Source organism: Acanthisitta chloris, unplaced genomic scaffold (assembly GCF_000695815.1).
Source record: "Acanthisitta chloris isolate BGI_N310 unplaced genomic scaffold, ASM69581v1 scaffold23454, whole genome shotgun sequence".
Lineage (NCBI taxonomy): Eukaryota > Metazoa > Chordata > Aves > Passeriformes > Acanthisittidae > Acanthisitta > Acanthisitta chloris.
This window is the reverse complement of record NW_008669092.1, coordinates 1-14,292: the sequence shown is the minus strand read 5'-3', so window position 1 is coordinate 14,292 and position 14,292 is coordinate 1. Positions and strand designations below refer to the sequence as shown.

The following is a 14,292-nucleotide window of genomic DNA, read 5'->3' as shown; positions in this document are numbered from 1 at the left end:
AAAATGTTACATATATATATGTATATATATATTAGACTTTCTCAAATAAGCTCCATTTCCTGTGTACCTGAATCCTTCTTTTACTGTTTAATGTGTAAGTAATCTTGTACTGTCAACACTGTTTGCTTCTAATAGCAAAGATGTTAGCAACTAAATATAAGTTTATGGACTGCTTGTTTAGCTGTACACTTTCAGTTCTGACTAAGCCTGTTTGTGTAGTAACTTTTCTGATACTGTGCAAATGAACCAGAGAGAAATCGGAACCAGAAAAAAATGACAGTTTTGTTATTTCAGTGTACTGTATGTGGGACCAATGTACTTGCTTGTGTGCTTGCATGGGAATGCTGATAAGCCATGAGAACATGCTTTGGTGGTGGGATGTCTATTTTTAGTAAGTGGCTTGCACGACTGATCTGATGCTAAATAAACTAGTAAATCTAGAAATGCTTACATCTATTATTTTCTGACAGCCAATGCTCACTGTAGAGTATGAAACAATAATCACCATTACAGAGAGATGTAATCATGGGTATTATATTGCAAAGGCTAGAATGAATTCCAGCTTGGCACAGCATTTCCTCCCTTGTAAACTTAACACTTAAATAACAAACTAGATCTGTTATTAGTGGTGGAGTACAGAAATGGGGTCTGTCCAGGCTACCCCTGTGCCCCAGGGAAGGTTGTGTGATACAGATGCTTGTCTCACCTTTTGTTAAAGACTCATAGTGATGAAGATACTAACACTTGTTCAATCTCTCAAATTGTTCTGCTACTCATTTAACTGCAAAATATTTTATAAAGTCGAGAGTCTTTTTGTTGCAGTTAACAATTTGGCTATCATGGTGATCTGTTTTCTGCAACCATTTCTTACGAACCCAAAGGTTATTAAAATGCTCCTTCATTCAGCATCCTCCTCACTCAGCAGCAGAAGCCAAGCTCTTCCCGAGAGAGCATATTCCCTAGGTCTTTCACTGCTCTTCATGCTTGCATACGGATTTTCTGCCTGCAGTTGACTTAATTATGTTGCCCAAAGCTATGTAGTCCAAAGCTGCGCATGGTACCTGAGTGGAGGCCTTTGCAAGACTGAGGTGTTGAAAGGACTATTTTCTGTTTCTCTGTTCTGTCCCCATATCTCTCATTTCACACCCTCAGCAGTGTTCCCTCTTGCTCTGTTTCAAAGGGGCACAACTGCCATGAGCCTGCAGAAAGGCAGCTAGCCCAGTTAGCCACTGCATTATACTGTTGCAGCTTGTTATTCCTGCCAGCTACAACTCCTTGGTCTTGCAAACTGTTCGAATGCAGAGTCCCTTCATACCCTTTTTGTGGGAAATGACTTTTCAAAATCCCTGAGCAATGTAAGAAATAAATGATGGTAAACTCTACATTTTGCATGGCAACAATGCTCCAGAAAAAAGATGTCTATTTTGACACCTCCATAGATGTTGCTGAATCTTTTCCCAAGCTAAGGCAAGGCATAGGTTCTTACTACAGTTTCATTAAAACATCTTCACACCTCTGTAGCCGAATAGAAGAGGACAGTGGAAAGTCCAGAGAGAAGAGGGCATGTATCGAGCTGGCTCTTATGGACTTCGAGCTCCCCCTGGAGCTTAAGTTTTTTTTTGCTTTGGACTGACCTCCTAAAAATAGGCTGTCAAAATGCTGTGTGGAAGCTCATGATACAGCATAGCATTACACTGGTTTTATAGTGAGCTTGAGGCAAACAAGAAAATGGGAAATAAGAAAGAACTAACAAGTCAGAGGAACTTTCCATAAGTTAGGATAGCCAGGAGTTACAACAAACCTGCCTCCTAACAGATTTCTGCTTTTCTGTTGATGCCTGGTACAGTAATCTTCTTTAGAAAGATCTGGGGTTTTGCATTTAGATGTCCTTCTGAGCAGTTCAAACATCTGTTTCCTTCAACATGTTGTACATACACCAGAAACTTTATGTCTAGAATCTCCAAGGATGCAGATGTTTTGGGAAATGATACAGTAGTTCTACACACATTGTGAACTCTCTATACTTGTCATTTCAAAAAAAAAAGAAATTAATGCATCAAAGGCCTCTTCCTCATTTCTTTGGAACTTGTGGTGGACATCATATTTTCTCAATTTCTTTTCCAGTAAGGCTCAATTTCCATGGTGTGGACTAGGAGACACACAGGCAGGGTGGGAAAATGTTTTGTCCATGCTGAGCATATACAAAACTTGATTCTTCATCATGCCTGCTGTGTTGCACCAGAAGGTGCTACTTACTTTGTAAAGTATAATTTAAAGTGTTACTTATTAGAACTTACGCAATAATGAAAGAAAGGGAAGTATAGATAATTTTTCACCTCCTTAAATTCTGGGAACTCTGACTACTGAGACATGTTGTGCAGGTCTGGCCTGTGGGTTACCTCATTTTTTTATTATTCAAGCTATTACAAGATTTTTCTTAAAACAATTCATCATTTCATTCATCGGACTTATTATTATTTCTACTATTAAGCAGGAAGGATGTCCACATGATAACTTCTCACTGCTCTGGCCAGGCAGGTGGTCTAATTGCCAGCATTGCATGGCAGCTACCCACGGGCTCCTCTGCTGTCCTTAGCTGTGGATGTTTCTCCTGCTGCAGTCAGGCAATGTGCACAGCACAGCACAGGCCTGCCCAGCTCAGGGTAGCTGCTGTGTGGGTCACTAACTCCTTGATGGACAAAGGATTTCTGGTAATTACTGCACCTACTGGTCTTGGGAACTTTCACCATCCAAACTCAAATGGGCTGTGTTTCTGTACAGATGTTGGTGTTTGAATCCTATCTTTTCAATGAGCCTGATTGGCTGACACAGGAGACCATGAAATTCAGCAGAGATGGCTGTGTACATATGGGTTGCATGCTTAATCCTGTGTGCATAAGAGAACATGGTTTGTGCGGACATTGGTTATGCTCCAGTGAACAGGCATGCTGCAATTTCTCTCCTTCTACCAAATTGTGAGGAGCTTAAAATCCTGTTAGGCATATAGACAAGGAGGGGTCGCATGGCACCCAAATAACGTCTACTCATATTTACTGCTGCTCAAATGCACCACCTTGAGCACTGCCCTGCATCTCTAGTGCACCTGGGTGCTTGAATTAGTAACATAAACATGCTAGCTATAAAGCTTTCTGATTGGAACCCAAGTTAAAGGAAGTACTCAGATTGACATAATGAGAAAGTCAAGGAATCTTACCATAGTAGTTTGCTCTCTAGGGTCATAACCTGCCTCAGAGCTAGGTCTGTGCTAGCAGGCAGGTCACCAAGGCATAAGTACAGAGACCAGGAAATGCTTTCTATCATGCATCCCAGGGCACAGACAAACTGGTGCACAGAATCCTTGAACAAGGTCAGTTCCTGATAACACTTTGGACAGTAAATGATCTTCTAATAGCTTCACCTATGTTGTCTACATCAAAGAAGCATTTTTGAGGACTATTAGGGCATCATAGTGACTTGACACACTGACAGACTTTTTAAAGAAAATCACTTCAGAGAAGATAGTTCTGGGTAATGTGTTTGGACTTGAGGCTCCTTAACCCAGACGTGACATTTCTTCTGTGGGTCAGCTGTGAAACACGCACAGGCATCTCCTGCCATGTGCTGTTATCTGTGCCTGATTTCTCCCCACTAGTGGCACAATCCTGAAGAAGGTTAACCCTATGGTAATCAGTCCTTACCTGTACTGTCGCCAGCAGTCACCAGCACAGTGCAATGAGCATTGAAAAAGGCAGAATGCATTACCAAGTGTAAACAGTGGTCTAGCACTTCAGGATATATTCTTTCTTAAAGAGCATTCAAGATTCATATCTTCATATTATCTTTCACCAGGAAATGAGTTTAAACATCGCTATTTTCTTTTAATAATTCCAATTAATGTCCTCAATCATTTTCCAAAGATCCAAAGAGGCCTCTATATCTATTTCTACCTCACTTTGAGAAGGCAGCATGACACGTGCCCTACAAGAGTATGCTGTATCTCAGAGGTCACAGTTCCTCAAGATTCATATCTTCATATTATCTTTCACCAGGAAATGAGTTTAAACATCGCTATTTTCTTTTAATAATTCCAATTAATGTCCTCAATCATTTTCCAAAGATCCAAAGAGGCCTCTATATCTATTTCTACCTCACTTTGAGAAGGCAGCATGACACGTGCCCTACAAGAGTATGCTGTATCTCAGAGGTCACAGTTCCTTTTCTCAGCAACAGGGCTGCCACTTTTTTTTTCCACCGAAGTCAATGCTACAGAACTCTGTCTTTATGCCTGCTTAGTATGAAAAACAAGGAAAGATTCTACGTAAGATACCAGGATTTTCTTTGTTTCTGTAGGTGCTCAATAAGTACATGTCAATCTAGATGTTGGCAGAATGTTCTATAAGCCTAATGTACATTTATATGCCTTCTGCAAGGTGCTACATGCTCACATGTTTTGGACTAATTTAATTTTGATGGTTAAAATTTCTTAACACACTAAACATTTCTTAAGTATATTAAAAGATAAGTAATACTAAGCCAAAATAAAAAAGTTCTTCCACAGCAATCATGGGCAGATCAAAAAAACCCACAACCCTGTACATATATTCCTAGAATTGAAGCTTTGAGAAAATCCAATTTCTGCAGTTTTCAAGATATTTCAATTTAGCTGAGGTCTGAATTGGGCATCTGCCTCAGCCTAAATCAAGTTTCTAAGTAAAGATAGGCTTTATGGCTTTCAAATTTAAAGAGACAAATTGATACCACTAGAGATCACTATGCAGCTGAAGATGAACTATATTACCAGACATAACTCCCCCAAAAGCAACTGAATGCTGCATCCAGTTGCATGAGTATTGAAAAAGTTACATCATGAGTCTGTTGGAGTCCATGATTTTAATGTATTCTGCACCTGCATTCAAAATATAAATACAATTGCTTAAATGAACACAGTAAGGTAAACCACTGTTAAGACAGACTGACTTTGACTTTCTGTACATAGGCACAATTTGACTGGTTTCACTCAAATTTGGGCTATTTTTACAGCAGTGAACCTCCTAGTTTAATCACTAGCTTGCACAATCCAAACATTTCTGTTTACTTATGGAGGAATTATACGCTCTTTTTGTGTTTTATAAATTCATCAAGGTTCTCATTGTAAGTTCATCAATTTTGAGATCAAGGCCTGTGCACAGAATGCCCATCTGAAGTACTGGACCTCCTCCCAGCAAGCTGTGTTAAGAGTAGTACCTTGGACTGCCCTGAAATTGAACTTAGCCCAATCTCTACCTTCTGCATATGTAAAATAAAGAGCACAACTGCCAGCAAGGTTTAATGCTGGAGGTTTTAGATGAGGAACAGAATCTAAACATGAAAATTGTCTTTAGTCACCTTTCCCATACACACACACAGCACCTAGTTAAAGTGCTGAAGATTAAATCATCATATTGTCTAAACCTCTAAAAAAGTAAGTTTATTTTAAAAATATTATCTATATAAAAATAATTTTGATGTGGCTACACACATGCCATTTCCCTAGCAAAAACAGGTCTCTGGTATTCTTGGGCAACTTGTTCAGAAGTCACTTCTGGATAACTATATTCCAATTTAATTAAAACATTCTTTAAGTAACAGAGATCTACACTAGGTAATTTACTTCAGCTCCCATTTCTTTTGACTAAGCAAAACATGGGCTCCTGTGCTTTGTCCTTTCAACTGCTTTCCTGTTGTAACTATTTTGGCTCCATCTAACTTAGGAGGCAAAGAATACCATGGTGGGAAAAGAGGCTCTCATTTTGTGGCTTTCTTGGTTCTGATGTACTCTGGTTAAAGAACAGCTCTGCACTCCTCTCCATCTATAGCTATATAAAAATCATATAAACTTTGATTTTCAAATAAATACAACACATTACAAAACTGGCCATCTTTCTTCTAGTTCTCAATTACTTTATAGCTGAAATGAAATGTTTATTAAAAACAATAACATACTTAAAATACAGTAACAATTTTCTTACATTTAAACCAAAGTTCTTCTTTCTTCAGTTGCTCTGTGCTTCATCAGCCTATCTTCACTGAAAACTCAAAAGGCCATTTCACTGATTACTACATAGGGATAGATGCTCTAGAAGTGTTAGAGCCCCTAAAACGAATGTGTGGAACAGGAATCTCTCAAATGTTTCTGCAGTACAGAGTGTAGTACAAACATCCTCCTGTAAGAGTCTTGTGCTCCTTTTGACCCATTTCCCCAGCACTGACGTGCCTCTGTTTAGATTTAAACCAGGATTTTTACATAGCAATGGAACATTTTTCTCTATATGCAACTGTATCACAACCCCTTAATTAGTTAGTTCCAGCAGTTTAAAAAAATTAGACATGGAGATTCACTGCATATGTACTCTTTGTAACTGGGAAGAACAAATAGGGTACACTTCAAACAGCTTCCTCTACAACCATGTCAGCATTCATCCCACAATGCAGCACTGCTAGAGCTTTCATAATTGCCTTTGTACCAGTATTAAAAAGGAGTGTGCTCTCGCAGTAAGGAAACAGCACAGTCTGCTGATACCAATTCCTTGGTGTCCTTGGTGGTGAAACATTGCCTCGTGACCTTCCAGTACTTCGGGGGGCACAAGGAAGGAAAAAAAACAGTGGGAAGACTAACTAAGGAGTATAAAGGGAACTGCGGAATACACAAAACCCAATAGGGAGTTAACATTTTCTGCCTATGAAGACATCAAAGGCTGTTTGATGCATTGTTTTTAACAGTCTTAAACAGTGCTAAATGCCTTAAAACAGGAAGCACATTGGAAAAGCCAGAACGTGGGTTTTTTCTACCTCTTTGAGCAATGAGAAAGAAAGGTCCTCACTGTACAGAGTTCAGCTACAGCAGTCAGTGTCAAAAAAGCCAATATTGCATGGAAAAAAATTTCACCTGAATTTGGTTTTTTTCTGAGAATTCACTACCAGTCCTTGGATTGTGTGTATACTACTGGCTCCAGAATATCAGGGCTCCAAGGTATTTTCCCTAACTACTACACAGTTAAACTTGCCTCTGAGCGCTGGTAAAGCATAGGGATAATTACAGTCTCACCTGAGCAAATGACACACACCAATATTAAAAGCTTAATGGCAAGTTTTAAAGAGAATTCAGGTTCCTAGCAGCACATACAGCAATCTTTTGAATTCCCCTGCTATGTACCTGTCAAAAACACTATGTTGCTGAATACCCTTAAAAATTGGGGCCTTAAAAAAGGACCCTTCATCCTTCAGCAGATCAGAGCAATTCTGCAGCTCGAGCTTTGGACTACAGTTGCTCATGTTTTAAGATGCTAATTTAATTTACTGCAAAGATCAGTCCAGGAGTATTACTATAGAACACTCTAAGGCACCAGCAGACTGGCAGTCTGTGCTGTTGTGCCTACAGCAATGCCTATTCCTGAAGCAAATGAGTGGCTCTTTCTGCTGCTTTTGTAATTCCAGGATTTTCAGATAAGGAAGAAATACACACAACCACACAGACACACACAAAAAATAACCAAACACACACACATGCAAATTTAAGTAAAAAATTCTTTAGAAGTGCAGGGTATCATGGAAGAATGATTGGAGGTTTGCTATTTTGACAACTGTGTGATTAAAAGGCCACAAAAAACTATGGAAAGACACCTGATGACTCACATGAGCTTTGGATCAGCTGTAAGGGCATTTCTATAACTATGCACTGTTATATACAACAGCTAATAAGTTACAGTTAGAATATCAAAGAAATGCCAATAATGAGCACTAATTTTTGCTAACAAGTGCGAATAGCTTTCTTATGAATAATATCATTTAACAACTTAGCTATACAATATTTCTATGATAAATTGAAGCAAACTTTTTAGACAAATTACAGATGCAGCTGGGCAAACTAAATAAATCAAAAATTTAATTTTTTTTTTTTTTTTACAAAATTACATCGTCAGCGAGATGCTGCCTGTACAGCAACCTGCACCAGCAAATTCCTGAGTGCTCAACTCCCAATACTGTTGGAGAGAGCTGAGTTCATACTGCATTTTTTAAGACCCCATATGCATCTTGTGTCTTCTACAGATGAAACCAGGGGTTTCTAGATTCAGGCCATCCCTCATACAGCTGCAGAGTGCTGTGCAACAAAAACAATCTTGCACCATGCATTGGGAATGTATGCAAAGTATCATGTCAAAAAGTATTTGAGATACAAAGTTGTTTGGATCTCTCACCATGTGGTCTCAGGTATCATTCAACAATGATAACACTGTTACTTATCTCAACTCAGTGGCTAACCTTAACTAAATATAGTAGCTATACTAAAGTAAGCACTATAATCTGATTGCAAGAAATGCATGGGCTCTTAAGTCCTGACTGGTCTATGTTTTGAGTGCCTTTTTGAGGTCAGAGTAGAAATTGGTCAGTGTACTAGACATGGCAGTGTCTACTGCAGATTGTGGTAGCATCCCTCGCAGTTCAGTCTGAATATAGCCTGTCAAAAGACTGTGGCTAGGATAGTCCTTAAGAGGGATGCAGAACCAACCGCAAGGGTGATTGAATCCACGGACAAAGTTAGGTCTCACGTCTCCATAGTCTAGGCTTATACCTATCAAAGAAAAAAAGTAAAAACAAAAAAAAAAAGGAAATTAATTTGAGACAGATAAAAAAATCAAGGTGCAGTAAATCTGAACAATGCAAGCCTCTGCTGTGGGAATTAACAGAAGTGACAAACACACTTCAAGTTTCTAGGTACATACATGCATGAAAGCTGCTCGTCATCCAAACTTGATAACTGACAAGGTCAGCATGCTAAGCAAAAATTCACATATTAAAAAGACATTCCTCCCATTTACTAGAAAACCGAGCAAGTTGTTACTCCTCCCAGTTTGCTCTGAGTTGGAGGACTCAACCTGTCTCTACTACTCCTGTCCCACAGCTGATGTAAGTGAAACCTGTCACACATGGCTGGCACATGGGTAAATAAGCACACTTCTTTAAATCTGTGAAATGTTAAAACACCTTGAATTTATTAGTTGGAGACTGTCTTATGCCATTTTCAGAATGTCTACTGCAGGACTAAACTTTAAATCTAATCTTATGCCAAGCAGCTGTTGCAAAATAAGAAATAAGCAGAGGCAAGTGGTGGCTTACCACATGATAGAAGCCCATCTTCGTAGCTTGTGGTGTAAGAGAAATCAACAAACTCCCTTGGTGCTATGATGTTCCAGAGCTGGCCAGCAGTAGTATAGCGCATCACACAGCAGTTCTTGTTGAGTGACAGAATAAGGAGAGTAAGAAAACAAAAATATCTTAATACAATGAATGCAGGGAAATACAGGCTTGAAGACAGCTAGTATTTTTTTGCAAAGATCACAGCTTCTGCCAGATATGCTGTGCAAACAAATTCAGTGAGGTCTGAATGGCTGGGCCATTTTCAATCTATATGCTGGAAGTCGTAAGGACTTGTAGTCTACAGCTGAGACCTGTGGAAGCCGAGAATATCTGGGACCACAATGGTTTAAAGATCTAAAAGATCTTTAAATCTAAAGATTTAAAAGATGTAAAAGTGTCTCATCCCTAGGAACTGAAAACCACATGGCTCTTACATCACTATTATTTAGGAAGTCTGAAAGTACCATGAACAGATTGCACGAGGATTCTCTTGGTACTAAGAGGCTCTATCAAATACTTCTAATCTACAAAGTGAAAAATAAAACAGAATGTGAACAGTTCTTCAAAACAGGATTTCTTATATGACAATAGTTTGTACAAATTTTAGGGAATAATTAGCAAAAATGCCTTGTCATATACATCTTCCTTAAAAGACAGAGCAAAGGACAATCCATGTTCAAGCCAGATGTTTACAGGATGTTGAAGTCATACTGAACGTCTGCTGTAATCAAAGCGAGGCTACCACCTCTTCTGTAATCAACTTCAAACCTACCTTTCTTTATCAAGTCCCAACCCTCAGTATAAACTGTTTTGTTTCTCAGCACAAAGCCATGCCACACAAGTCAGCCTTTTAGGAAGAGGGAGAGGTTGTAGCTTCTGTATGTGTGGATTATTATTATTGTTTGTTGCGGAACAGAAGAAAGCAAGCTCTATGAAATTACCTCGGCATATAAAATATCACATTGTAGCTCTCTATACATGAATTTTATCAGAGGCTAGCAGAGCTACCAGGTCCAAGAGAATTGTGACTGACTCCTTTGTTTTTAGCACTGATGGAAGGATGAACTTCAAGCTTGAGAAAGACTGTGCTTCCAGAAAGCCTCATCTGAGGGCACACAATATGTGTATGCATAATACCCCACATGCATGCAGAAAATGGGCTGAAAAATGTTAGTATTTGTTGGAATTACTGCTCTGCTGTACTGTTAAATTCATATATCCATCTATACACATTTCCCTTAAGAATCTAAACAAGTCTTCACCTCTTCAAATGTTTCCAAGATGTCCATTGAAGTCATTAAGCTGTCCCAGTCTAGTCTATAAGGTCCAGGGCGAATATGATCCACTATTCTGTTAGTTACATCTTCCACCACTCCTTGAGCTTTGTAGCTAGAAAAACATAAGTTTGCATTTAAAAGTGAGAAATTCTTTATATTCTATTGATTTGCAACAGTACACTCACATTAATACCTTTGTACTTGGAGGTATGGTCAGTGGACAATTGCACCAGCAAAACAGTACAGTACAGGTTCATCTATTCTTCTCTGCAATAAATGCTATTCTGAGAGACTTTTTTTTCTGCCATTAATATTTTATAAATAGCAATCTCCTTCCTTAGATAAAAATTATCCTGTTTATTTCTCCAACAACTTGTTATCTGTCTCCTCTTGCTGGGCTAGCAAGGGAGTTCACCAGGGACAAGTAAAGCTAAAAGTGAAAAGGATATCAGGAATACAATGGGGAAAACATTTTTCATAAAGCAGAAGTAACAGTAGTAGAACTAAGCTATAGCAAAACTACATTATGCTTTAGTGGCATGTAAGAGTACCAAACAAAATAATTTGGTATAAGACATTACAGAACATTCATTTGTTATCAGATATTTTCAGCAGGTACCACAGATTTTGTTTGGTAGAGTTACTGGGCCTCCTGTTTCTGAAGGGGAAAAATCTATCAGGAACATTATTTTCAAAATACTCTGCATTCATTAGCAGATAACTAGTCAAGCAACAGATTCACCTATTTGCTTGTGCAATTCACCCACAATCAGTCACTCATAATTGTCTGTATGGAGCCAATCTCAGCTGTATACTTGGAACTGGAGAACCATGTGAACACATCAGTGGATTCCAGGGAGGTGTTTGAAAAGGTCTTGAAAGCATCCTTTATTTCTCCACGTGTATAAACAACCCTGGGATCTTCACCTGCACATAGCAGTCACTGCCCTCCTGGCAGTGGCTCAAATACACAACCCGTTGACGCCAGTGGGCCTGCACAGAGCTAGCACACTCTTGGTGTAATCAGCTGTTGCAGATTCAACAGGACTTACATTCTTCAACATGTATGAGTCTATGAGATCCTTTCAAATACCTCCTTTTCACATGACTTTTTGTTTCTTCAGAGTATTGTTTTCTAGCAACTATCTCTCTACTTAAACCTCCAGATACCAACAAAATCCAGCGACAGAAACTCACACAGAAGAGCCTTCATGTCACACATCTTTCCCACAACTACACACTCGTCATTTTACTCTACTGTTGTCACACAGTCAATGTAACAGTCCAAGCACTAACTGGGTTCTCACCCAATACACTTCAGGCCTACTCAATCCAGACTTCATTCTGTGCTTTGCAGGCCATCATTTCTGGGCAGATGTTGTTGCCCACTTCAGCCAATGAGAGTTATGTGGTATGTTTCACAGAGTTCATTGTTTGCTGTTCTAGACACCATGTAATGCTCAAGTATCAAAGCATGACACTACAAAGAAAAAGTACAGGGAGAACAGATAACCCATTTAACTTCTCCTCTGGAGAACCTGTGCAGCTGAGGGCTGCAGAATTCATAACCATAATTTCTAAAGTCTACAGAACATGTGTCAAAGCTTAAAAATTTATCCACTTTGCAGGCAAACTTACAGGTATCCACTGAATTCCTCTGATGGTTTGCGCCACACAGTTGCATCTTTCTGAAAGAAAACACAAGATATGATGTTATTACTTACATAACATTGTAAGACGTCCAGAAAATGCTTCAATTTTCCTGAAGAAAAGCAACCAATTTTACCACTGCCTATGATTCACCCCAAAGTGCTCACTGACCTGGGCACTTCTTTACACTTTTCTTAGAAGCAGATGGGTCAGGTATCCTTTATTTGTAATCTTCCATTCTTTTAAAAAATCAGACAATTGCCTCAGTGTCAAGTGCTTGAAGTCTGTGCAGAAACAGGGCTTGGTAGGCTAAGCCAGTTAAACATGAAAACACACAGAATAGTGGAACCACACTCTAGGCAAAGCCTTTCAAAGGGCAACTGGAAAGCCATTAGCTGGATGCTGCTCAAACAAGGAGACCACACAACTTCTGCTCTCATTCCTGTAATACATGACCAAACAGATGTGTGCAGGACATGATGACAGCGGCAGACAAGAAAGCTGAAGTTACCCTTCTCTCCTACATGCTTGACTAGAAGTCTCTTGCAAGCAGTAGTCTTTTATTTTAAAGTTACACAGAGAAAATGAAGAAACCAGTATCTTCGGATCTTCGTCTTAACTATGAAACAGAATCTTTCTACAAAATCTCTGAAGTCTAGTGTGAAAGACTTGGAACTGTTTTATTGGGAATCATGATTATATAAGCACAAAAGACCAAACGTCCTAAAGCACAGTACTGTTCAGTACTGCATCCAGATCTGTTGAAGATACTTTGGGGCAAAACACATCTCCTTGGTGGCAGTTAAAGGTCTGGATGTCTTTTACATGGCATGGTACCAAAACAGAAAGAAAAGAATGAGGGAGGGAGGGAGTCAAACTAGAAATTTTACAGGATTAAAATCTGGGGAGTGTGATTTGAAACACTGAGATGCAGGTAACCTCCTAAAGGAATACAATAGTACTTAACATAACCCTTAACTCACAAATGCAATAGATTTAACATGTAGTAGAGCAGAGGTGGTATAGGTGTAATACATGAGTGAAAGGGTTGGATGCTCTGTTCCTCCCTTTCAAGACCATGAATATGTTAATTTTGCAAATAATCAAGTTACTGTTGGAACATCCGACTCTCTCTTATCAATGTCTGTTCATGAAGGCGAAAAAGAAGCCCCACTCAAACCATCCTAACAAAAGGACAAAGAAATTTACCACACTCGTCCTACCACATTACTACACTAAAATATCCACCTACATTTCCACCTCCTATGCAGGACAGGACTAAGAATTATTCACCCAGCCTAGAACTGATCACCAGCAAAGCCTATTTAGCTTGTTGAAGCAGGACTCAAAACACTCAGGCAGCTCAAAAGAAGGGTACAGCAAAGTGCTTGGAAAAAGGAGGAACTGCATTCCCTTTCATGGAAGAAAACTTAGCATAATGTAGGGGCTCCAGAGGCAATGGAAACGTAAAGAAATACAAGAAATAGATTTGAGAATTATCTCACTTTTTAGGAGGAAGGCATTTGGAAACTGAAGCATGATGGATAGGCTCAAGCATTAATTCAAAAGTGATTCCAAATTCTGGCAGAGCCCACCTGCAGACTGTGAGTGGTTTGTTCAAAGTACATGTGAGAGTCCTGCAATACTATTACTGCTAACTACTTCAAATTTTGCTTTAAGTCAGGTCTATAGCCCTAGACAGATACAATTCTTCTGGGAGATACTTCCCTGAAAATGGGTAGAAAGAATGACAGAGTATGTCTGTAAGCAGGAAAAACACTCTGACATCTCTGTTCTGCCCTAGAAGGGTGGTGTCACGACAGCTGTCATATCAAAGTCTTGCAGAAGCTGGCCAAACGCCTCACACCCGTGTGACAGGGCTCAATGGGCTCTTCCCACTGCACAAAGTGATCTACAGCTTCCCCGGCAGCACGGATCGGGACGCCGCGCAGAGCACTCACGGTTTTCTTCGCCACACGCCACTCGCTATCTCCGATGCTGTGGTACCGAACCAGTGTGTTCCGCAGCTTCGAGGCCAGGGGCGCTGGATTCGGCAGGGGATCCATCGCTTCCCTCCTGCGCAGAGATGCCCGTTACACACACCAGAAACAAGGCACGGCACCAGCGACGCCAACAACAGCGCCGATCATCTGCGGCCACGCACTCTGACAGTGGGAGCAAGCACCGCCGC

The 14,292-nt window shown here is 39.8% G+C and overlaps 1 protein-coding gene across 1 annotated transcript; it reads right to left on the bottom strand.

Moving 5' to 3' along the window:
- Positions 1-8,381: 8,381 nt before the first annotated feature.
- On the bottom strand, positions 8,382-14,167 carry STARD4 (StAR-related lipid transfer (START) domain containing 4). The gene is made up of 5 exons (XM_009073194.1): positions 14,063-14,167; positions 12,090-12,139; positions 10,437-10,563; positions 9,154-9,268; positions 8,382-8,608 (listed from the first exon to the last, which is right to left on the bottom strand). Exons 1-5 carry the CDS (start codon positions 14,165-14,167, stop codon positions 8,382-8,384), a joined length of 624 nt encoding a protein of 207 aa, XP_009071442.1.
- Between the last annotated feature and the right edge of the window lie 125 nt (positions 14,168-14,292).